The sequence below is a fragment of the Meles meles genome, chromosome X (assembly GCF_922984935.1).
Source record: "Meles meles chromosome X, mMelMel3.1 paternal haplotype, whole genome shotgun sequence".
Taxonomy (NCBI): domain Eukaryota; kingdom Metazoa; phylum Chordata; class Mammalia; order Carnivora; family Mustelidae; genus Meles; species Meles meles.
In genome coordinates, this window is record NC_060087.1 from 101,829,251 (window position 1) to 101,854,701 (window position 25,451).

At 45.7% G+C, this 25,451-nt stretch overlaps 1 protein-coding gene and 1 pseudogene across 1 annotated transcript; one reads left to right on the forward strand and one right to left on the reverse strand.

Annotated features, from left to right (window-relative positions):
- Window positions 1–1,717: 1,717 nt before the first annotated feature.
- STEEP1 (STING1 ER exit protein 1) lies at window positions 1,718–25,451 on the reverse strand. The gene is made up of 7 exons (XM_045996407.1): window positions 25,248–25,451; window positions 22,570–22,687; window positions 9,639–9,680; window positions 6,724–6,862; window positions 6,117–6,206; window positions 5,427–5,519; window positions 1,718–4,278 (listed from the first exon to the last, which is right to left on the reverse strand). Exons 1-7 carry the CDS (start codon window positions 25,369–25,371, stop codon window positions 4,216–4,218), a joined length of 669 nt encoding a protein of 222 aa, XP_045852363.1. The 5' UTR covers window positions 25,372–25,451; the 3' UTR covers window positions 1,718–4,215.
- LOC123935744 lies at window positions 3,619–3,735 on the forward strand (annotated as a pseudogene).

Here is a 25,451-nt window from a genome sequence, read left to right on the forward strand (position 1 = left end):
TCTGGGTGACTGTCAATTAAGCGTCTGCCTTGGGCTCAGGTCATGATCCCAGCGTCCTGGGATCGAGTCCCACATCAGGCTCCTTGCTCAGCAGGGAGCCTGCTTCTCCCTCTGCCTCTGCCCCCTCCTAGATAAATAAATAAATAAAATCTTTCTTAAAAATTACTCATAGAATTAACCATATGATCCAGAAATCCCACTTCTGGGTATTTACCCAAAGATTTGACAGCAGGGTTGCAAAGACATCAGCTATCATTAGGGAGACGCAAAGTCGAAAGCACAAGATACCACTGAGAAACTGTCATGAATCAGAGGAGACTAGAGAGACACAGCAGCTAAATGCAGTGTGCGATCGTGAATGGGGTCCTCAGCCAGAAAGAGGATAGTGGAACAGCTGGTGAAATCCAGATAAAGCATGTGGCTTTTAGACCACCGTATCAATGTTAACTTCTTAGTTTTGAGTACTGTACTATGGTTTCGTATGTATTAGTCCGCTTGGGCTGCTACAACCAAATACCATAGACCAAGTGGCATAAACAACAGACATTTATTTCTCAAGTTCTGGAGACTGGAAGTCCAAGGTCCAGGTGCCAGCCGATTCAGCTCCCGGGGGAGCTCTTTTTCTGGCTTGCAGATGGCCACCTTCTTGCTGTGTCTTCATGTGGTAGAGGGAGCTCTCTGGTCTCTTCCTCTAAGGGCAATAATCCCATCATGAGGGTCCCATCTCATGACATCATCTAAACTTAATTACTTCCCAAAGGCCCATCTCCAGATCCCACTGCACTGGGGATTAGGGCTTCAACACAGCAATTTTGGAGAGGATACAATTCAGCCCACAGCGTTTTATAGAAGATGTTAATACTAGGGAATCTGAGTGGAGGATATATAGGAACTTTCTGAACTACCTCTGGAACTTTTCTGTACATCTAAAACGATTCAAAGACTTTAAGGTAAAAAACTCAAGGTCAGGAGCACCTGGCTGGCTCAGTTGGTAGTGTGGGACACTTGATCTCAGGATCATGAGTTCAAGCCCCACGCTGGGCACAGAGCCTACTTTTTTTTAAATAAAGGAAAAGCAAACTCAAAGTCAGAAGGGTTGAAGGTGAGAGGACTTCAGAGCCCCAACCACAGGATCTGGCTGGGTCAGAAAGAAGAGGGGTAGTGACAGAATGGCAGTACCGGGAGAAAACAGGAGGATCGAGGTTCTATGAAGTGTAGAAGCAGGTTTAGTTCACCGTAAGTGATGTTTTTTTGTTTTCCTGGAGGAATATCAGATACTAAAAGCTCAAGTGTAATAGACTGTGCTTTGTTAAAACCGAGCAAAATAATGGGTAGCTCGGTCGATGAAGCATCTGCCTTCGGCTCAGGTCCCAGGGTCCTGGGATTGAGCCCCGCAGTGGGCTCCCTGCTCAGCGGGGAGCCTGTTTCTCCCTCTGCCTGCCGCTGCCCCTGCTTGTGCTCTCTCTCTTACAAATAAATAAATAAAATCATTTTTAAAATCTTAAAAACAAACAAACAGAGTAGTCAGAGAAGTAAAGCAGCAGCAGAGTAAAACATCAAGGAAATCAAAAAGGGAAGCTTTTTCCTTAAGAGAAGGAGGTGACCCACAGTGCTAAGGATTGCAAAAGGGCGGAGACAAGCTAGTTTTTAAAAAGCTTTTCAATTTCTCTTATGCAGTAGAATTACACCTCCAAATGCCAGTAATTATTACAGTGGAAACATTTTACATTTTACTATTTTATTACAGTTGATAATCTGCACAAACACAAAACAGAGTAAGACTCTCCGAAATTCCAATATGGCTCTTAGCACTAACATTAAAACACTGTATTTGCTGCTAAAATACTACAAGAAAATAAAGAGACTAGAGAAAGCACAGTGTATCACTTTTGTAAGTAGTTCAATAGGAAAGCAGCCAACGTTAAAGAGCACGTTTATTTGGTACTAATGACATCATGATTTGCAGTCTTAAAAGATGAAGCAAAGTGCGCGATTTGAACCAGCTGTTAAAATGGTTTAGGGTTAGTATCTAAGGACAAATATTTCAGAAAGTATGTGGAAATGTGAGGACACATTTGCTACAGGGAGTCCTCTATGTGTCTTTACAGCACCTTTTACTTGGTTTCTCAAAATGACATTGCTATCTGTTCTCAATAACAGATTTCTTTTTTAAAATCCCATAGCAGAAGCAATTCAGCCTAGTTCTATAGTCAGATTTTTGGCTTTATCACTTCCTGGCTACGGGATCTTAGGAAACTTACACTCTCAGAGCCTTCGATTGTCGCCTGGGAGATGAGAATGGGAACAGACCGATCTCGTAGGACTGCCATCTTGTTTTGACTAGGTCATACCCACCAAGTGCCTTCCATGGCACGTGACCCAGAGCGAGCAGCCATTAAAGAGTATTGTCATCATCCGTAAACTCCTGCAGTTTTTTATAGACGGACTGATAAAATAACCATCCTTCAAATCTAAAAACAGACAGAACAGGTTTAGTGGAAGTGAGAGCATGAGAGTAGCCATGTGAGGAGGCTGCGATCACAGAGCAGAAGCTTGGATCTCTAGAATCTTGGATCTCAGACGTGGTGGACATGGCAGCCAGGCTACGGTCATGGGAGTTTATGGCTACAGTGGCGTGAAGGTAAAGGTCACTGTTTGGAGGGGAGGTCAAGGAATTGCGAGGAGATTATGGTTGGCTATCTACATGTTGTCCAAGTATCTTTCAGAACGAGGACAGGAAATGAGGTGGACAGGAAGACTCGGTTGCAAAGACCTCACTGGATGGAGAAGAACTTGGGAAGATGGCAACACAGCCCCACCTGGCTTTCCTGGGCCCCCTGCGGCTCCTCTTTCTCCCAGGTCTTGCTAGCCCGCATCTACTCCCCTACTCCAAGCTACTCTGCCTTCCAAATAAGGAAGGCAGGGAAAAAAGCAAGGAGAAATGTCCTATTATTTCCCAGCAGCGCCTTACACATGTCTTGGGCAACTGCTGAACATCACCTTTCCACCATAGAGAGCACGAGGCGATTAAAAGCCTCTTCTGGCCCAACAGCTTGTAACACAGGTGAACAGATAGAAACACGTATATAACGCTCCATATTGTTATCACTGAAACGGCATGACATTAACTATTTTTTTAAAGATTTATTTACTTGAAAGAGCCAGAACTAGAGACAGCACGAGTTGGGTGGGGAGGGGCAGCCTCCCCGCTGAGCAGGGAACTCGATGCAGGGCTCCATCCATCCTCAGGAGCGTGACTGAGCCAACGGCAGAGGCTTAACCAACTGAGTCACCCCGGTGCCCCTAAATATTTAAAAAGACAACCCTCCTCTACAAACAGCAAATGTGAAATATGAGCTGGCCAAAGGCTACTTTTGTTTTGTCTCAGTATCAGTTCTTACTCTAGGTCTCCCTCCCGTACACACATATGGAAGCAGGCGTCTTCCTAGCTGCCTGACCGGATGGCGGTCACTTTGGGTTGCTTACTAAGACCCCATTTTCATTTAGACCTGGGCTACCCTAACCGCCCCTGCCCCCAATCTGGCTGTTCCTTCTTTAAGTACAAAGGCCAGTAAGGAATAACGCATCTACAGCTTTACCATTTGAAGTAAAGGAAGAAAGACTATACTTTCAGGGATCATTTCTGTAGTTTGTTACCAGGGAAGTTTCTCTGAATGCGAAGCTAAAGGAAACTTTATGGAGATTCTGGCTTTCCACGGATTCCTTTCTGACAGTAGAGAGGTTCAAACCATAGCCAATTCCTGCCCATCTAAGAAGAGTCATTAAAAGAATCAGAATTGCTGTAACTTTAAATGTAATCCATGCCACTTTCTCTGTGATACATCATAGTACTTTTTAAAAAAATCTATAAACATTTTATTAGCTTTGAAAAAGAACTAAGACGAGCTACTTTCGAAACGAGACACTCAAGCCCTGATGTGTTCAGACTTTCCACACAGCTGAAGAAGTTTACTTCAAATGCACAAAAATAGTACAGAAGACCTATATACAGAAAGATTTAGAAAACCCATCTCTAGAAAGCAGGTCAGACAGACTCAAAGCCCTCACCAAAAGTAGGAGGAATCAATGGGAAGTATTGGAAAGCCTTCTGCTGGGGTCAAAAGGTGACCACCAGTCTGTGGAGTCAAGAAGCAGTTCTTTTTCCTCCTTGTCTAAATGCCTGCTTCCGGTCTGGGCTGAGAGGGAAGGTCCTGATCACTTGAACTGGTTGTCAATCAAGGTCCCCTTCATCTTTGCTTTCTTGGCTTCCAGTTCAGCCTGGAAAGGAAGAAAAGCATATGCCCTGAGCGATGCCACGACATCCTTATTTTCCTTCCTTCTCCTAACTGCCCAGACACTATCCTTTTGTGTTCATTTAGTATAGACACTAGAACAGTGGCTGGCAAATAGTTACAAATCTCTAGCAACTGCTTTCCAACCTTTCTGATATTATGCTCCACATGGAAAACGATGGTGTCTGTGGTCCAAGGTGATCAGCGCAGGGCTCCTACAGCCCCAGGCCCTTCGAAGGGCAGAGGGAATCAATACCATGATATCAATATCAATACCATGATATACCAGTATCCCATTCCTGGCAGAATAAGATGAGAAACACTGTTCTGGAACAGTGTTACTTCATGTCGTACGGTCCGTGAACTGTTGGTTGTTGGTTCATGCAAGGTATGTATAAAAATCAAGAGTTAGCATCAGAACCTCGCACAGTAATTTGCCAGCGTCATAACAAAATCAAGTGATTTAGCATGAGCACTTGAGGCAAATGCATTTTTATGACATTTTATAAATTATAAATCTGTTCTTGACAAACTGGAGATTTAAAAAAAGAAGCAAATGGGATAGGCACGGCTCTAGACCATGATGGCAGGGCAATGTCTCACCCAAGACCCACCACCTGTCACTGAAGGAAGCTCTCTGGTCATCAGACTGACCGCCACAGCCTCCAATGAGGCACCAAGACAGTGACGGCCGATTTTAAAGAACTAGCAAAAGTACATTGGTATCAAGAAGACCCAACTTGCCGGCACCATCAAACACAACCGTGCGTGCGCCACGAGTCTGTGACTCTCACAGAAAGTAGGGGGGGCCCCGGGGCTTTAGGGAGCCCCAAGGCCCCCATCCCAGTGAAGCCAATGTAGCACCCACGAACCCCGACCTTCGCCCCCTGACCTCGAACCCCGGGTAGCAGGTTCAAGTACCGGCCCAGTCAGGGCTGGCCGGCGAGTACTCTAACTTGGGGCCTGGAGCCCGTGGTCACTAGACAGGGTACAATGACCGTGACGGGCCAGGGTGAGACAGCTGGCCACCAGCTACCCGGCGCCCCACACCCTGCACACCGACTTCCTGCAGGATCTCCCCGACCGCTGGAGGGTCTCTCAGGCCGAGAAACCCTTGCTGCCCGGGCCACTCACCAGCTCCTGCAGTCGCCGTTTGCTCATGCCCTTGCGCTCCAGCTGCTTTTCGATCACTTTGGCATTCTGTGCGTACGAGTCAGCGACTTCTCTCTGCGGGAGGAAGAGCGGCACCCAGGACCCGGCAGTACCAGTGAGTCCCAGAGACCTTAAGTAGCAATTCCTGCTCCCCGGATTTCAGAATTGTTCCTGAAACGGACTCTGTTCCCTTTAAACTCGTCAGCTGTTCAATAATCCAGGAGAGCTCAGGTTTCGGTGGAAACCATTTGAAAAACAACAGATAACATCTCTCTGTAAACCTCATTATACTGAAGGACCATAAAGGTAATTGCTCCTACTGCTAAGGAGAGCCTCATAAGCCGCTGGAGCCGGACTGACGGGACCTCAAACTGCAGAGTCCGATAAGTTTTAGGGATGAAGAGGGATGAGGGATTTGCCCCCTGAAAGCATCTCAAAACCAGTATGAAAATGCCACTGATCCAGTCCAGCTCCCTGGTTCTCATTTTACAGATGCCCTAGGGATCCAGAGAGACAGGAACAGGCCTGGGGTCCTCTAGTTTCTTACTAACACAGTCAGGCCTGGAAGCAACATTTCTCATTATTCCGCTACTCAGATGGGCTGGTTCTAGAGTCCCAGTTCCTTCTGGGCCCACCCCCCAATCCAGTTCCCTTGGGAGCAGAAGCACTCACAGCCTCAATCTCTTCTTCCTCTTCATCAATGGTAGACACTGTAACGGAGCTGAACTTGCCCATGTCTTTGGTCCGTTTGGTCATCATCACCTGGAGTCACAGGAGGAGGAATCAGTCTCGTTCACTCCAAGAGGCTCTGTGAGCTGCACGTGCGTGCATGCGTTTCCACGCACATGCCTGACTGCAGGGCGAGGCGGTTGGTGGGGGCGGGGGGGAGGGGTGAGGACGGAGAGGCTGGCCTATCTAAAAGTGCCCGTGGATTTTTTTTTCTATTTGGATTCTATTTTTCTAACATTTGCCATCAAGGTTTTTTAAAGTATATTCAGAAATGAGCCTGCCTCCTTTCACTTTAACTGTCCACACTGAAAAAGGAAGAGATTTCAAAGGAAATCAATGTGAATCAAAACCATACAATTTCTAACTTTACTCCTGGGACAGCCGTAGGAAAGAAGAAAAGAACACATAATAGATGTTACATTAACATCTGCTCACCCACAAAAATGGCATCCTCTTAATAAAGCATGCGTCTCATTACACTCATTGAGAGATGGAGGGCGATCCGGAGATTCGCAGCTATAGGAACCGGTCGGTCTCCTTCAGTGATTACCTTCTTAGGAGGCTCTTGCTTCTGAGTGTAGATATTCGTTTTCCCAAAACCCTGGCCGAACTTGACTACTGCGCCATCCACAATGAAGGTCACGGGGGCATTCTTGGGCTGGGACTGATAGAAGAGGGGCAGTCCACACCTGCGAACAGCAGAGTCAGTCTCTGGGAAGCTCAGAATCCAAATCCCCAAAACACCGATTCACAAAGTGCGCTCAGACACTGGGAACAGTTTCATTCGTGGCATAAACTGAGGATTCGCTTCTTCCGGTGTTTCCCAGAACTGCTGCCTAAGAATCACTTAGGAATCACTTTATCAAGTAAGAATTTGTTACAGCTGCTGCTCAGACTCCCAGCTCCTTCCAAAGATCCTCATTCAGCAAATCTGAAAGCTGAGGCCTGGGAATGAATCACTTTCCTCAGCATCCCAGGTGATTCTCAGCATTGGACAAGTTTGGGAAATGCTGGCGCCCGCTGCTGTTTGCTTTCCTGTTAAAGCCACTGCCACTCCCGGGCACCTGGCAGGCTCAGCTGGGAGAGCATGTGACTCCGGGTCATGAGGTTGTGAGTTTGAGCCCCATGTTGGGTGAAAAAATTACTTAATAAATAAAAATTTTAAAATACAAGTTTAAAAAACATATATATATATATATATATAAAAACCTGCTGGGGCGCCTGGGTGGTACAACCAACTCCTGGTTTCAGCTCAGGTCCTGATCTCAGGGTCGTGAGATCGGGCCCCACACCGGGCTCCGCACTCAGCGAGGAGTCTGCTTGGGTTCCCCTCTCTCTCTTTCTCACTCTCTAATAAATAGATATATCTTTAGGGAAAAAAAAAACTGCTGCCATTCTTCCCAGAAGTCTGGGTACCTAGCATGGAGGGTTTGTCTAGTTTTGTTTGGGTTTTTGTAGTGTCGAGAAGGGGTGTAAAGCTCCCCGGCAGTGGCTGGCCAACTGCTCTAGGGAGTAATCATCATGCTTTCTTGGATCGGTCAGTTTTGTTCTACTTTTTCAGCTGCATGAAGTACTCATAAGACATGATAAAATGGTGGGGGGCCGCCTGGCTGGCTCAGTTGGTGGAGTGTGACTCCTGACCTTGGGGTTGTGAGTTTGAGACCCATGTTGGGTACAGACGTTACTTAAAAGTCAGATCTTTAAAAAAAAAAAAAAGAGAGAGAGAGACACAAACTGACGTTGACAGCTCTAGTGTGGCTGGGGACTAAATTGCCTTCTTAACCACTTCCGTGCCTTGATTCTCCTTGCCTGAGTCTTCCGAGAGCCAAGGTGTAGCTGTCGTGCCATCAACCAGATGGAACGTACTGTAGTTTAGTATTCTCACTGTTAACGGCCGAAAGCTGGACATGCAGCTATAGCTTTACAGAACAGTCTCTAACGCTCTTGTGGGTCTATGGGCCCTCCAAGGGGCTTTATAAATCAGTCTGGATTACGTTACGTTATATTCCGTTCACCATACGAGCCAGTGAATCCACTCCAGAGAAAACGTGTGTCCCCACCAAGGTTTATACGAGAATGTTCATAACAGCTTTATGCAGGACAGTCAAAACCGTCAGCAACTCAAATGCCCTCATACAGGGAGAGAGGGACAAGGGAGCCATGGACACTACTCACCCACGAGGAGGAACAAATTACTGAGCCATGTAACAATTTGGCTGAAACCCAAAAGCATTATGGGAAGTGAAAGAAAGCAGACGTGAAAGATATACACTGTATGCGGGGCGCCTGGGTGGCTCAGTGGGTTAAAGCCTCTGCCTTCAGCTCAGGTCATGATCTCAGGGTCCTGGGATCGAGCCCCGCATCGGGCTCTCTGCTCCGCAGGGAGCCTGCTTCCTCCTCTCTCTCTGCCTGCCTCTCTGTCTGCTTGTGATTTCTGTCTGTCAAATAAATAAAATATTAAAAAAAAAAGATATACACTGTATGTAGCAGAACTCACTTGTACAATGTAGATAACATTTTTTTAAAGATTTTATTTATTTGACAGAGAGAGAGATCACAAGTAGGCGGAGAGGCAGGCAGAGGGAGAGGGGGAAGCAGGCTCCCTGCTGAGCAGAGAGTTTGATGCAGGGCTCGATCCTAGGACCCTGAGACCATGAACTGAGCCGAAGGCAGAAGCTTAACCCACTGAGCCACCCGGGCGCCCCTGCAGGTAACATTTTTAGAAAAGGCCAAACTGTAGCTACAGAAGGCAGCTCAGCGGCTGCCAGTGAGGGAACACAGGGAAGGGGACTGACTGCAAAGGGCACAGGAGGCCAGGAATGGCCCGCATCACGGCATGGTGGTGTTAGGGGACTGTATGTTTCTGTCACGAGTTCTCAGACTGTATGCTTAACACGGGCAAATCTGGGGAGCGCCTGGCTGGCTGTCAGGAGAGCAGGCGAAAGTTGGTCTTGGGGTGGTGAGTTCAAGCCCCAGTGGGCACAGAGATCAGTTAAGGGGAAAAAAAAGGACAGGGGCGCCTGGGTGGCTCAGTCGCTAAGTGCTGCCTTCGGCTCAGGTCATGATCCCAGGGTCCTGGGATCGAGCCCTATTTGGGTTCCCTGCTTAGCAGGAAAGCCTGATTCTCCCTCTCCCACTCCCCCTGCTTGTGTTCTCTCTCTCGCTGTCTCTCTCTCCGTAAATAAAATCTTTTTTTTAAAAAGGCAAATTTTTATCATATAAAATTATATCTCTATTTAGAAAAATGATACAATGTTAAAAAAAAATTTCTGTGACCAGCTGGTCAGAGATGTGACTTTGATTAGTCTGAGAAGCATATTGGTATTTGTGTAGTTGAAGTTCGAAGGCAGCTGGGATTACAAGGATAAAGATAACAGAGAAGGGCATCCACATAATTCCTTCTTGAACACACTACCGCCTTTGCTTTTGCGCGATTGGGAGAATCCCACGCTGTTAGACACGTACTTTGCACACTTCTTCCTGTACTGTCGCTCGATGCCTTCAGGCCTGTGCAGGAAACGGAAGTAAAAAAAAAAAAAAAAAGGTATGAACAAATGAGCAGCAGGAGCTGTAGTCACAGCAGCAGGCAGGGTCACGGTGATAACAATAACAACAACAATAATAATACCAGCACCCACATGTACGCAGTGCTCAAGAACGTATGTATGAAGCCATTTGAGCCTTACAGCAACCCAAGTTCCTATTACCATTCCTATTTTCCACGTGAAGGCACAAACCTAAGAGTCCAGAAGCAGAATCAGGCTGCATTCAAGCTCAGGCCACCAAGCTCAAGAGCCCACAAGAGCGCCTTAGGTAAGCAACTCTGCCGCCCACCCAAGATGCTTAACACAAACCTGGGACTCATCCTTGACTCCTCTTTCTCTTATTGCCCACACCCAGTCCATCAGCAAATCCTATGGATTTTCTCTCCAAAAAAAGATCTTGAACCTGTCTGCTTTGCTCCACCTTCCGGCCACCAACATCTCTTCCTTGGCCGACTATCCTAGCTTCCGGACTGGTCTCCTTACTTCCTTGCCCCTTGTTTGTTTCCATTTTTTAAAAGGCCATATGCATCCATGGCATATGTAAGAATATAAAGAAAAGTAAATATCCTCCCCACCCACCCTTCACCCACCCAGTTCTCTTCCCCAGCGGCAAATATTGCTTCTGGTTTCTTCTCTTCCTCCCAGAGACAGCAGATGATTCAAGCAAGGAATCCTTATTGACATATAAAGAAAATATATTTTATTTCTTTCCCTTTTTAGACAAACACAGCATACCTGACACTTCTTTGTTCCTCATTTGTTTGCCTAAAAAACTGTGTCCTGGTGAGAAAATTCATAGGGGACCCTTCCTTACCAATTGACAAAGAGGTACCTCATTCTTCATAAGGGCTGCACTGTATTCCTTTGTGTGGATAAACCGAAAAGTCTTTTACCTGCTGGATAAATTCCTAGAAGAGTATCCGCTTTAAATTCTGAGAAATACTGCCAAATTACTCTCTAGGGAAGTTGAACCGATCTATGTTCCTACCACCAATGTGAAAGTTGTGTTTCTCTCCACTCTCACCAACACAGGATGTGATTAAATTGCACGACTGTCAATCTGACACATGAAAACTGTGCTCTCATAATTTGCATTTCTTTTTATAAAGAGTGAAAAGTGAGGCATCTTTTCATGTTTTATAGGCATTTGTGTTTTCTCTTTTTGGGTCAACTGTCAGTTCCTATCTTTTGCCTACTGAGTTGTCTTCTTATTTGTTAGACTTACAAATTTTTTTTTTTTAAAGGTTTTATTTATTTATTTGACAGAGAGAGATCACAAGTAGATAGAGAGGCAGGCAGAGAGAGAGAGAGAGAGGGAAGCAGGATCCCTGCTGAGCAGAGAGCCGGATGCGGGACTTGATCCCAGGACCCTGAGATCATGACCTGAGCCGAAGGCAGCGGCTTAACCCACTGAGCCACCCAGGCGCCCCATAGACTTACAAATTTTGACGGCCTTATAAATATTTCTTTGCCAGTTTGACTGCCCCTCACGTGGAAATCTGAGATTCTGGGGCAGTCAAATCGAAAGCAAGTGCGTGCGCGTGTGTGGTATTCGGTTAGGCCTTCCCTGTTCTAAATTCATACCTAACACACAAACTTTAACTACTATTCTAGAATCTGCTTCTGCTACTGTTACATTCCAAATCATTCTTTTTTTTTTTAATATTTTCTTTATTTGACAGAGAGAAATCACAACTAGGCAGAGAGGCAGGCAGAGAGAGAGAGGGGGAAGCAGGCTCCCTGCCGAGCAGAGAGCCCGATGCGGGACTGAATCCCAGGACCCTGAGATCATGACCTGAGCCGAAGGCAGAGGCTTAACCCACTGAGCCACCCAGGCGCCCCATACACTCCAAATCATTCTTTAAACAGAGGCAAGAGTGACTTCCTAAGACACCTAGAATAAAATCCAGCCTCCTTACCATAGCCTCCCAGGCACCAGCTGAGCACAAAACTGGGCCCATCTCCTTTCACGATGCCCTCCCTCCCTCACCATGAACCAGCCACAACAGACCTCTGTTCTTTGAACAAACAAGTGCTTTCCCACCTCGGACCTTTCACACACACACTCCTCTCTCCCCGGAATGCTCTTCTCACTGCTTTCCCATTCTCATTTTTGGGGTCTCAGCCACTTTTTCAAAGAAGTTTTCACGATATTCTCTGTATGAGCCCTTTGTTTCATTCACAGGACCTCCCAGAATCATAATGACTTTATTTTTCTGTCATCCCACTGGACTGTAAGGCCCATGAGATCAGAGATTAACGGAGACCATGCCTGCCTGACCACTCTATCCCCAGAACCGAGCAAAGTACTGGAAACAAAATAGACATGCAATAAAACACTGGTTGAAAGAAGTCTTTTAAGAATTTGGTTTAGTGAGGAAAATTACAATCATGGAGGTAAGTTCTTAAATGGAGAAATGTATACCATGTAATGGGAATGCAGAGGTGGGAGCACCAAGTCTGTCTGAGGCAGTCATGGAAGGCTTCATGAGGAGGTGGCTGAAAGCCAATGGCCCTGATAGCAAGCAGTATTTCAAGCAGTGGGAATATTATGTGCAAAGCCAAAAAGCACAGCATATTCAGGGAGTTATAAATAGTCTAATGTTAGTAGGATTTTAAAAAATCAAGAGTACTACTGGTCTGACAGAAAAAGATTTGTAAGATTATCCTATGAATGACCATATGGCAACAAATGAGATAATCGAGATGAAATGGGCAAACTCCTAGAACAATAGAATAACATAAACTACCAAAACTCACTGGGAAAGAAACAGAAAATCTAAATAGACTATTCCATGTAAAGAGATTCAATTAGTAATCAAAACACTTTGCACAAAGAAAAGCCCGGGATGAGTGGCTTCACTGGTGAATTCTACTAAAAGTTCAAAGAATTAATACCAATGTTTCACAAACTTTTCAAAAGAGGAGGAAACACTTTCCAGCTCATTGTATGAAGCCAGGATTACCCTGATACCAAAACCAGACAAAGGTACAACAACAACAAACTAGAGATCAATATTGCTTACAAACACACACGCAGAACTCTTCAAAAAACAAATAATACTAGCAAACTGAATCCAGGAGCATAGAAAAAAGGTCATACAACATGACCAAGTAGAATTTATCCCAGGACTACAAGACTGGTGCAACATATAAAAAAATTAATCAAAGCCAAGACACCATAGTAATAGAACAAAAGAGGGGAAAAAATGATCATCTCACCATCTCAACAGACACAAAAGAAAAGCAGCTGACAAAATTCAAAACCCTTATTAATATACTAGGCACAGAAGGGAACTTTCTGCACCTGATAAAGGGCATCTATAAAAACCCACAGTTACTAACAGTTACATAAACTAATATCATACTTAATGGTGAAGGACAGAAAGCTCTTCTCCTAGAACCGGGAACAAGACAAGGATACTCACTCTCAACACTTCTATTCAACATTGTAGGAGAAGTTCTAGCCAGGGCAACTAGCAAGAAAAAGAAATAAAAGGCATCCAGATTGGAAGGGAAAAAGTAAAACCATCTCTATCTGTAGATGACATGATCTTACACCCAGAAACCCTAAAGAACACACAAACATCCAATTAGAGCTAATAAGTTTAGAAAGACTGCAGGTTACATGATCAGCATATAAAAACTAATGGAGTCCTATATACTAAAAACGAACAATAAAAAATAAAGAAAACAATTCCAGTTATAATAGCATCAAAAAGAATAAAATACTGGGGTGCCTGGATGTCTCAGTCATCAAGTGGCTGCCTTCAGATCAGGTCATGATCCCAAGGTCCTGGGATCGAGCCCCCCATTGGGCTCTTTGCTCACCAAGGGAGCCTGCTTCTCCCTCTCCCTCTCCCCGTTTGTGTTCCCTCTCTCTGTGTGTCTCTGTCAAATAAATAATAAAATCTTAAAAAGAATAAAATACTTAGGAAAAATTAAACAAAATAAGTGCAAGACTTGTGCACTGAAAACTATAAAACATTGCTGAAAGAAATTAAAGAACACCTAAGTAAATGGAATGACATTCCACGTTCGTGGACTGAAGACTTAACATTAAGATGGTAATACTCCCTAAACGAATCTACAGCTTCCAAACAATCCCTATCAAAATCCCAGCTGGCTTTTTGCAGAAATTGACAAGCTGATCCTAAAATTCACATGGGATTACAAGGACTCTAGAATAGCCAAAACAATCCTGAAAAAGAACAAAGTTGGAGGACTCACATTTTCTGATTTCAAAACCACAAAAGCCACAATAATCAAGACAGGATAGTACTGGCATAAAGACAGACAGACAGATCAATGGAATGGAACAGAGAGTCCCAATAAACCCATACATATATGGCTAACTGATTTTTGATAAGGGTACCAAGACCATTCAAAGGAGAAAGAACAGACTTTCCATAACTGGTACCAGGACAACTGGATATCCACATGTACAAGGATGAATTTATTACATACTTATCTCATACCATCTAAAAAAATTAACTCAAAAAAAATTTAACTCAAAATGGATGAAAGGCTTAAACCTAAGAATTAAACTATAAAACTCTTAGAAGAAAATGTAGACATAAACCTTCAAGATCTTGAATTAGGCAATGGTTTCTTAGCTAAGACTCCTATAGCACAAGCAAAGAAAAAAACAAGCTGGACTTGATTAAATTAAAAACTTTTATGCTTCTAAAAGTATCACCAAAAAGAGTGAAAAGGCAATCCACAGAATGGGAGAAAATGTTTGCAAATCATGTATCTGTTAGGGGGTTAGCATCTATAACATATGAATTCTTATGACCCAACAATTAAAAAGACAAATACACCAATTAAAAAATGGGCAAAGAATTTGAATAGACATTTCTCCAAAGGAGATACGCAAACGACCACAAGGTACATGACATAGATGACCCAGCTATTCATAAGCATACACCCATGAGAACCAAAAACATGTTCACACAAAATCCTGTACACATGTCCACACATTTATGACATTACCCATAATAGTAAAAAAAAAAAAATGTAAATAAAAGGAAACAGTCCAAATGCCCATCAACTGATGAACAGATAAACAACATGTGGTATGTCCTTACAATGGAATGTCATTCAGCCACAACAAAGAATAAAGTACCGAGTCATTCTATATCGTGGACGAACCTGGAAAACATGCTAAATGAAGAATGGTAGACACCAAAAGCTACAATATTTATGGTTCCCTTTTTTTTTAAAGATTTTATTTATTTATTTGACAGACAGATATCACAAGTAGGCAGAGAGGCAGGCGGGGTGGAGAGGGGGGGAATCAGGCTCCCAGCTGAACAGAGAGCGCAATGTGGGGCTCAATCCCAGGACCCTGGGATCATGACCTGAGCCGAAGGCAGAGGCTTTAACCCACTGAGCCACCCAGGCACCCCTTTAATGAGGTACCTAGAATAGGCAAACCCACAGGGACAGAAAGTAGATTAATGGTTGCCAGGGGCTGGGGGAGAAAGAAGTGGGGAGTGACCATTATTAAGTACAAGGTTTGTTTTAGCGGGTGATGAAAATGCTCTGGAATTGATGATGGTTGCACAACTCTGTGAATATACTAAAACCACTGGATCGCACCTGTAAAATGGTGAGTTTTATGCTCTATGACTTCCCCCTCGTCTCCGAGGGTGGAGCTGAGGCATTGGAACTTTTCAAAAACTCCCCCAGATGGTGCTAACACAGCCAAGAGGCACTTCGCAGAGGTGCATGTGAAGAAGAGTAAAACCGCAGAGGAATAATTACGGGCATCTTACAAGCCCAAAGTGCTTTCCAAAGTCACTGTAACTATTTATGGTCCTTCTGGTACTGCAGAGACTCCTAGCAGCTCTTTGACAACACATGGGTATTATTTTCTCAGCTGAGGGATAAGGAAACTGGGGCCCAAAAAGGTTAATTGAGTTGCTTCAAGTCTCCCGGGGGTGCTGCTCCACCACCTTTAACAGCCCGCCTCTCCACTTCTGTCAAACGTGCCATGATTCACTAGCATCACGCGACTAGGGCCCTAGCCATGGTTCCGGTTCCATGTAACTTACACTTCCATATCACTTCCTACTGGGACTCTAAATTCAACCTCAGCCTGAAGGGAGAGATCCACCTACAACGGACTTCTAGAATCCTGGAGTCAGCCCATCTCATAAGCCTGAGCTTTGAAAACACAGGATTTTAAGTAAAGGGGACTGTGTATTTCTTGGTGAGAAATTTTCAAATACCAGTGCCAAAGAGGATTTTGTCAAGTTTGCAACAATTCATCTACTCTAACCATGTGCCAACAATTAGGCAAGGTGTACTGAGGGTTTTGGAAGTACAAGGCAGGATTCTTGCTCTCAAAAAGTTCATGGAAGTGAGACAAGATACTGAACTGGCATAAGGAAGTGATTAATATGAACTAGGTAGCTGCACTAATTGACTCTGGTCTAGGATTATGTGAGGGAGGGAAGGCCAAAAACAAAACATTTTTCCTGGTTGTAGCAGTCTCTAAGATGGCCTCCAGCAATCCTTGCGCCCTGGTATTGACACCCAGTGTAGTCTCCTCCCACAATAAACAGGGCTGACCTGGGACACCTGGATGGCTCAGTGGGTTAAGCCTCTGCCTTCAGCTCAGGTCATGATCTCAGGGTCCTGGGATCGAGCCCCGAACTGGGCTCTCTGCTCAGTGGGGAGCCTGCTTCCTCCTCTTTCTCTCTCTCTCTCTGCCTGCCTTTCTGCCTACTTGTGACCTCTGTCTGCCAAATAAATAAAATCTTAAAAAAAAAATTGGGCTGACCTGTAATAACAAGAGGACACTGCAGAAATGATGGTGTGTGACTACTGAGTCTCGGTTCTAAAAGATATTGTGGTTTCCACCTTGCCCTCTCTTGGATCACTCATGCTGCTTGGGAGGCCAGCTGCCACAACACAAGGATAGTCACACAGCCCTATGGAAGATTCTTGCGGTGAAGAACTGAGGTCAGTGCTCAGCTGCCAACCACGTTGGAGGTGGAACTCCTAGCCCTAATCAAGACTTCAAATGACCGCACCCATGATCCACCTCTTTTTTTTTTTCTTAAGATTTTATTTATTTGTGATAGAGCGAGAGCAAGAGAACACAAGCAGGGGAAGCAGCAGGCAGTAGGAGAAGCAGGCTCTCCAATGAGCAGGGAGTCCAACGTGGGGCTCGATCCCAGGACTCCAGGATCATGACCTGAGCCGAAGGCAGGCACTTAACAGACTGGGCCACTCAGGCGTCCCCCCATGATCCACCTCCTAACCACAGCCTCATGAAGAGATAGGAACCACCCAGCTAAACTGCTGTTGAATTCCTAACCCACAAAAATTATATGAGATGATAAATGTTGTTTTTTTTTTTTTTAAATCAAGGGGCTAGGGCGCCTGGGTGGCTAAAGCCTCTGCCTTTAGCTCAGGTCGTGATCCCGGGGTCGGGAGGATCGAGCCTCACGTCGGGCTCTCTGCTCAGCTGGGAGCCTGCTCCCCCCTCTCTCTCTGCCTGCCTCTCTGCCTACTTGTGATCTCTGTCTGTCAAATAAATAAATTCTTTTAAAAAATAAATACAAAATAAAAAATCAAGGGGCACCCGGCTGGCTCAGCTGGTAGAGCATGCAACCCTTGATTTCAGAGTCACGAGTTCAAGCCCCACGTTGGGTGTAGAGCCTACTTAAAAAAAGAAAAAGGAAAGGAAAAAAATCAAGGAGTACCAGGAGACGAGAATAAACAGGCAGGCCAAGGCAAGATCACAGATAGGCTTCAGACTTTGATCTTACCCTGCTAACCATGATTTCTAAAATCATACTCTACCAGGACCCCTAAATGAAACTGGATAGGGGAAGGGTAGGAGTCCTTAATGGATGGGGCTTGACTCTTCCCCAGTCACAGCAGCGTCCTGCGTATTCATACTTCTGGACAAGCATGCCACTTGAAGAAAGGATTCACTGTCTAAAAATGTCTGAAAAGCACTGTTGTAAGTGATGGAGAGTCACTAAAAGACTGGAAGCAGGAGACTCACGTAATGTGCGTTTGAGACCACTCAGGCAGTAGACAACAGACTGGAGAAGAACAAAATGAGAGGCAAAAAGACCAGGTAAGAGGCTACTTCAACAGCCCAAGCAAGCGATGGCAGGTACTCAAAGATGGCCTTGCAGCAGGGCTAAACAAACGGGAGACACCCAAGAGACAGACTGGAAGGGGGAGTCAACAGGACACGGTGAGCGACTAGTGTGTGCAGGGGATGGTGAGGCTGGGGATGGATGAGCCAGAGGGAGGACTGGCTTACGGACTCTGGCATGGACTACTGCATGAATGGGGGTGTCATCGTAGAAGGAGGAGGAGAAGGAAGGAACTGTGTGTGGCTGATGTTTAGAGACCTGTCTGCAGTGGCTCGACACAATGGTTTGTTCTCCTATAAAAGACATCCAGAAGAGGGGCGCCAGGGTGGCTCAGTCAGTTAAGTGTCTGACTCTTGATTTCGGCTCAGGTCATGACCTCAGGGTCATGAGATCCAACCCCACATCGGGCTCCATCCTGGGCATGAAGCCTGCTTGGGACTCTGTCTCACTCTCTGCCCCTGCCCCCCAATTCTCTCCCCCATCTTAAAAAAAGAAAAGGTGTTTCATGGCAGTGACTGGGACCCAAGGATGGTGATGGCAAAAGCTCTGTAATTCTTGTGGCCTCTCCTTCCTGGTCCCAGGATGGCTGCTGGTGCTCCAGTTATCATGCCCATTGTCCCCCGAAGCAGGAAGGAATAAGAATAGAAGAGTGAAAAGGCCTTTCCTTGGAAGCCTCATGCAACAGCTTCTACTTCTATCCCTTTTACTTGGCAAAAGTGAAGTCACATTCAGAATCTTAGGGGTCATTTGTGGCAGGGGTGGGGTGGGCGCTGTAATATATGCCGTAACTTTTCAGACACCCACATACAGGCAGGTGTAAAAGAAGAGTGTTGTGGCAGTGCCGGGTCAGCCCACCTGCAGTATTTCCTTACTAGAGAAATAATGAGTTTGGCCTTGGTCATGTTTGATCTGAGACAGAACATCAGGTGAAGGAGGAGAGGAGGCACAGTTCTGGGTATGGGAGAGAAACGTAGGCAGATCTAGATTTTGTGAGTCATCAGCACGTAATGTAACTGATGCTGTGAGAGGTGGTGAGGACGTCCAAGGAGAGTATAAAGAGAGAGAGGATAAGATCCAGGTCAGAGTCCGGGGGAATACCAACATTTAAGGGGCAGGTGGCCAAAGAATCCAGAAGCCTGAGAAAGCCAAAGAAGTAGGAGAATCCCCAGAGCAGCTTCACAGAAATCAAGGAAGGAGAGCATCAAGGGAGGCAGGGTCAACAGAGAGACAGAAAAGCACTGGATTTGCAAACAGTGGGACTGCTGGATGGAAACGGTGGGCCCAGGGAACAACGGTGTCAAAAGAGAGGAACTTTAAAATGAAGACTTGGAGGTGGACTGTGATGGGCTCCGGGGCATGGGTACTCTTTTTTTTTTCTAAAGTAGGCTCCAGGGGCGCCTGGGTGGCTCAGTGGGTTAAAGCCTCTGCCTTTGGCTCGGGTCATGATCCCAGGGTCCTGGGATCGAGCCCCACATCAGGCTTTCTGCTCCACGGGGAGCCTGCTTCCTCCTCTCTCTCTGCCTATTTGTGATCTCTTGTCTGTCAAAATAAATAAATAAAATCTTTTTAAAAAATTTTAAAATTTAAAAAATTAAAAGTTACAAAAAAATAAATAAATAAAGTAGGCTCCAAACGTGGAGCCCAACATGGGGCTCGAACTCACAGCCCTGACACCAAGACCTGAGTCAAGATCAACGGTGGGATGCTGAACCGAGGAGCACCCCCCACACACACACACCCCTGGGCTCCTGGGCACACGGGGAGCGGGCAGACTGCATGTGTTCAGCAACCGGTGCTCACACACACCCCTGGCTACGGAGGGAAAGCAGGTCGAAATGCACCCCCCCAGCCAGGAGGGGAGCACGCTAGAGTGGGCCACTGGACAGACTGCTCATGATTAGAGCAGGAACAACAACAGTGGGGGAGGGAGTTTACCCTGCCTTGTTGGTAAACTCTGAGAACTCTCTGGTCCGACACAGTCACCTGGCCAAAGGCCAAGAGCCTCGGCCCTAGGGCGAGGTCCCAAAGCTGGCTCACTTCCAAGACCAGGCTGGTTGGATTCTGGGGTTTCTATTTCAGACTAAGGCCACTCCGTTTTCTGGCCTAGAGGTGAGGGCGTCTGCCTTTTAGTGCCATGGGGGCCTCTGGCCTGCTGTGTTGTTAGATCAGTTTTTGTATTAACTGAGTAATACACAACCGTTCGATATATAGAAATACTATTACATATTAGTATATGTAACTATGATATATATATATAATAAACACATCATAAATCTTAGTGATCTTAAAGATATTCAGTTGGAGATATTGTTCTTTTTTTAAAAGATTTTATTTATTTATTTATTTGAGAGAGGGAGAGAATGCACGTGAGCTCAAGCAGGGGGAGCGGCAGAGGGAAAGGGAGAAACAGACTCCCTGATAAGCAGGGATCCGGATGCGAGGTTAGATCCCAGAACCCCAGGATCATGATCTGGGCTGAAAGCAGATGCTTAATGGACTGAGCCACCCAGGCGCCCCTCAGTTGGCAATTTTCAACATCAGAAAACTAAATAAGGGTTAATGGAGGGAGAAAAAGACAACAGATTAGCCTCAGATAGGGCATCTTACTTGTCAACCGTCCTATTCATCATAATGGGGTATTCTCCCCGTGCTTCCCAAAGGGCATTCCTTTGTAAATTTCATCAATTTTATAATCTGGTTGTATTACTGGCCTCAAGTTGTATCTTGTGTATGACCAATTTCCTCTTCAGCTGCACAACTCTAGAAGCCTGTGCTCTAGAAGCACAGCGGTGCTCGAGGTCTCATTTGCTACTGAAAGTCACCTAGCGGTTACTTCTTTTCGTTAGTGTGGGCTGACAACAGTTTGGTTTCTTAAATTAACATAGCAAGATGTCAGCCTGTTGCTTTGTCCAGCTCATTCCTAGAATACAAGCTCCAAACAGTCAGGGTACTTTGCTTGTTTACTGGTTGTACTGGGTTGGATGGTATCCATTAAAAAGTCACATCCTTCCAGGAATCTCGGAATGTGACCTTATTTGGAAAGAGGGTCGTTGCAGATATAATTAGTTACAATGAGGTCATGTAGATGAGTAGAATGTGCCCTTAATCCGATGTGACTGGTGTCCCTATAAAAAGAAGAGAAGAAAAACAGAGACCGAGACACAGGGAGAAGGCCATGTGACAATACAGAGACTGAAGCGTTGCCGTCTGCCAGCCAAGAAACGCCAAGGACTGCCGGCAACCACCAGGAGCTGGGAAGGGCCAAGGAAGGATCCTCCCCTAAAACCTTCACAGAGACCACGGGTCTCTGCCAACAGCCTCACTTCAGACTTCTACCCTCCAGAAATGTGAGACGGTTTCTGTTGCTATAAGCCACCCAGCTGTTGGTGCTGTTACGGCAGCCCTAGCAAATAAATCCACTGGCATCTCAAAGGCTTCTGGACAGGACCCCCGGCACAGAGCAGGAGCTGAGGAAACGAAGTGTATGTGAAGGAACGTCTGGACTTTTTAATCCCCTACAACTGACCTCTCTGTGGCCTCAGGCACCTGTTGACGGCCACCCTCCCCAGACATACACACTTCCTGACACTCTCTCCTCCCGTTTTCCACACGGCCAAGTTCCAACTGTTTTGTCTGCTTTTTAAATGTCAGTGCTCCCCAGGATGGTATCTTCAGTCCTCTCTCTTCTTGCTCCACACGCCATATAACGTTAGCCCTTCCCAGGTTTCAATTCCTTATCTCGGCCAAGGACTCCCAAATCTCAAACAGATCCAAACATGTCATTCCCCTGCTTAAAAGAGAGAGATGGCTCGGGGCACCTGGGTGGCTCAGTCGTTAGGGGTCTGCCTTCGGCTCAGGTCATGATCCCAGGGTCCTGGGATCGAGCCCTGCATTGGGCTCCCTGCTCAGCAGGAAGCCTGCTTCTCTCTCTCCCACTCCCCCTACTTGTGTTCCCTCTCTCACTATGTCTCTCTCTGTCAAATAATAAAATCTTAAAAAAAAAGAGAGAGAGAGAGGGCTCTTGCCAGCAGGTGAGGTCTAAACTTGCCTACTTCAGCAATTCACTCTGGCCCCACCTCAGGATGCATGAAGCCCTTCCTGTAAAGTCACCTGGCCTACAGTCACCAAGGACCTTCGAAGTTCCCAAGTATACTGTACATGCTCCTTTCAATGCTTCCATATTCCCTCCACCTGGAATGCTCCTCAGCCCCCTCATCAACTTGGTGAAATCCTAGTTCAAGGCCAAAGACAAATGCCATCATCGTTTGGTGCCTTTCACCAGCATTCAGAATGACCCACTCCCATCTGCTTTCCCATAGCTTTTGGCTTACCACCCTGGCATTTCACTGTATCACAGAAGGTAGCCAGTCCCCCGCACTGAGCTGCGGGCTCTTCAGTGGTAAGGGCAGTACCTCATTCAACTCCACAGAGCCAGTTCCCTGCTCGGGGCCCGGCACATGGCATGCTACGACATCTCAGATCGACTGAGCTCATTCTACTTGCAAAAAAACCAAATTACAGCTATCGAATGGCAACAGAATCACATCTCGGCAGCATTTCAACGAAGCACAGCGAAGATATTGCCACATTAACAGAAGTTAGAGAGCTAACACAAATGTTTAAGTGTTTGGACCCCTAAGAACAACCTGTTTAGCACTAGCTGGGGTACTTATATTCCTCAGAAACAGACTGAAACACAAGGAAATCCAAGCATCAACCTCTTACCTCCGAAGATACATGGTCTCCTCGTCCTCCGTGTTACAAAACTTGTGGGCGTGTTTGGCAGCATCGATCACGCGGGAGCGATCCCGGGGCCTCATGGGCAATTTCTCTAACTGACAGTCTGAAGAAATGGAATAAGATTCTGTCACTAGAGCTACTGAAAACTACCCTGGGGCAATCACAAGGGTTCAGTGGGGGCCCTTAGCACTGTAATATTTTACTATAATTACTAATGCTTCTGGAAGCCTATTATTGAATTTCCCAACTGAAAAGGACTTGGTGTCAGAAGGTCTGGAGCTCCGTTACCACCTTGGTGATCTTTGGCAAATTACTTCCTTTTGTTTTGTTTTGTTTTTACGCCTTATTGGAAGGATAAGTAGATGACAGTATCTCAAAAGTCCTTCCCAGCACGGCAAGTTTGCTATGTTTCTGTAATCGTGGTACACTTGGTTTGTGTTCTAATGCATGAGAATCAGAAGAGACAATCAAGCATCTGGAACCGCCTATAAGGAAGGCATTGGGAAAAGTGGTTAAGTGTTTAGAAAAAAAGAGAGAGGGTCAGTGCTATGCTACATGCGACAGGCAAATGACCCAAACCAGCTCGAGGAGTGTCAATCTGAAAACGATGAAAACATACAGGAAATAAACAAGGGGCAAATAAAAAGCAGATGGAAATTGACAGAATGCAAATGAAGTACCTAAAGGGTCACAGAGAAGTCAAGTGATCACAGTGATTCGAGATTAATAGAGGAAGGGGCGGGGGAGTTGGCACCAGGCAGCCTGCACCTCCATTAATCTTGGCAATGACCTGCTGGAGTAGACGCTTTGTATTCCTGGTTTAGAAATTAGGGAACTGATGCTTACAAAAGGCAAGAGACTTGCCACACATTTACTAAGAGGGAGAACAAGAATTCACACTCAATTCTACGTGATTAAAAGAGAACTCATTTATACAACAAGGATTCGAGGGCTCTCTGTGTACCAACCGCAGTTAAAACACGGTGCTGGGGATTCAGCAAAGGACAAAGCAGAGACCCTCCCCTGATGAAGTTTACATTCTAGTGGAAGAGGCAGAAAATTTTAAAAAGTAAGAATTATAGGGGCGCCTGGGTGGCTCAGTGGGTTAAGCATCTGCCTTCAGCTCATGTCATGATCCCAGGGTCCTGGGATCGAGCCCCACATGGGGCTCTCTGCTCAGCAGGGAGCTGTTTCCCCCTGCCTCTCTGCCTACTTATGATCTCTCTCTGTGTCAAACGAACAAATAAAATCTTTAAAAAATTTTTTTAAATAAGAATTATATAATATGACCATAGATAATGATAAGTGCTCATAAAAAAATTAGCAAGATATTAAAAGGATGGACAATGATCTCAAATAGGGATAAGTACTACCAAGAAAAATCAGGCAGGGTTAAGAGGACAAAGAGTAACTAACAAGGGTACCATTTTAGATAGTCAGGAAAGGGACATTTCAGCAGAGACCTGAATAAAATAAGGAAGGAATTCCAGGTGAGGAATGATGGTGTCTTGGATTAGAGTGGCAGAAATGGAAGTAGTAAGAAGTAGTCAGGTTCTGGATAGATTTTCAAGTAGTGGCAAAATGTGTTGATGGACTGGATGAGTATAAGGTAAGGGAAAGAAAGAAGTCAAGATTGCTTCTGAGATTCTGGGTGAATAGTGCTACCACTTACCACACTAGGGTGCAATAGTGGAAAGCAGGAAGTACGGGATCATGAAGTTGATCTGAACACGATCACTTTGAGAGACCCACCAGATATCCAGTGGAGACAGGGAACAGGCAGCTGGAGTTTGAGGGAAGTGTAGGTTAAAGATGAACATTTGGGAGGAATCAGCATGTAAATGGCATTTAAAGCTTGGGAATGGTTGTGGTCGCTTAGAAGGGAGTGAATACAAATTGTGAACAGGTGAGAGGACTGAGCCCTAGGGCCTTGCAATGCCTAAACATCAGAGTCAGAAAAGGAGCTAGACATTGAGGAGGGGCAAAATCAAGGTCGGAGGAAAAATCCGGAGACTGTGGAGTCTTGGAAGCAAATGACAAAAAGTGCTTTAAGAAGGATGGACTCATCGTCTCTGTCAAATGACACAGATGAGAACTAAACTGAGCACCGGCAATTGAGCACTGGCACCACTAACAGGTTCAGTTATTGATCTTGACAAATATGGTTTAGATGGTGAGGTGGGAAGAGAAGTCTGCCTGAGGTGAGGTCAACATGGAATGGGAAGTGAGGATGCAGCGACAGGCAATATAAGCAACTCTTTTCAGAAGTTTTGCTATAAAAGCAGCAAAGAAATGGGGTTACAGCTGGAAGAGAACGTGGGATCAAGGGAACGCTTTATCCTCGTTTAAGAGAAAAGCTGTGACAGCCTCCTAGCATGCAAGAGAAAGGTTATAACGTTTCTAGAAGCGGAGTGGGAGGAAAGGGAGATAAACAGCTAATTTTTTCTGAAGGAGGAATTTCGTTTTGAGGGAAGCCTGGATACACAGAAGGTTAAACAGAAAAGCTGCCCTGGAGTAGGGCAGGGAAGCATAAGCATGGAGCAGGAAAGCCCACCAATCTTCAAAGAGACGCGCCTCCCAGATCACAGCCAGAGAAAACCCGGTGCCCTAGAAAACCCGAAGTTTCGCTTCTTGCAGACGACCTCCGGTTCCCGACTACTCACCCAGCACCAGGACCATCTGACCGCACAAACAGTAGTAGACGTGGAGGGGCTTCTCGCCGTCGTCATACTCCTCCCGATCCCGGGTGTCGGAGCAAACCACCGACCGGGACACAACTTTCGGCATTGTTCACAGGAGCAGCGCGAAAACTCCACGCCAAAAGTAAGGGTCGCGCAGAGATGAGGTCACAGACCGGGGCCAAGCCT

Bases quoted from the DNA above. Each gene is read 5' to 3' on its own strand.
- STEEP1 (XM_045996407.1), bottom strand. From the start codon at position 25,371: ATGCCGAAAGTTGTGTCCCGGTCGGTGGTTTGCTCCGACACCCGGGAT. The intron at 6,863-9,638 runs GTACGTGTCTAA...TGCTGTTCGCAG, and splicing joins TACAGGAAGAAGTGTGCAAA to GTGTGGACTGCCCCTCTTCT. The intron at 4,279-5,426 runs GTGAGTGGCCCG...CTTCCTTTCCAG, and splicing joins AACGGCGACTGCAGGAGCTG to GCTGAACTGGAAGCCAAGAA.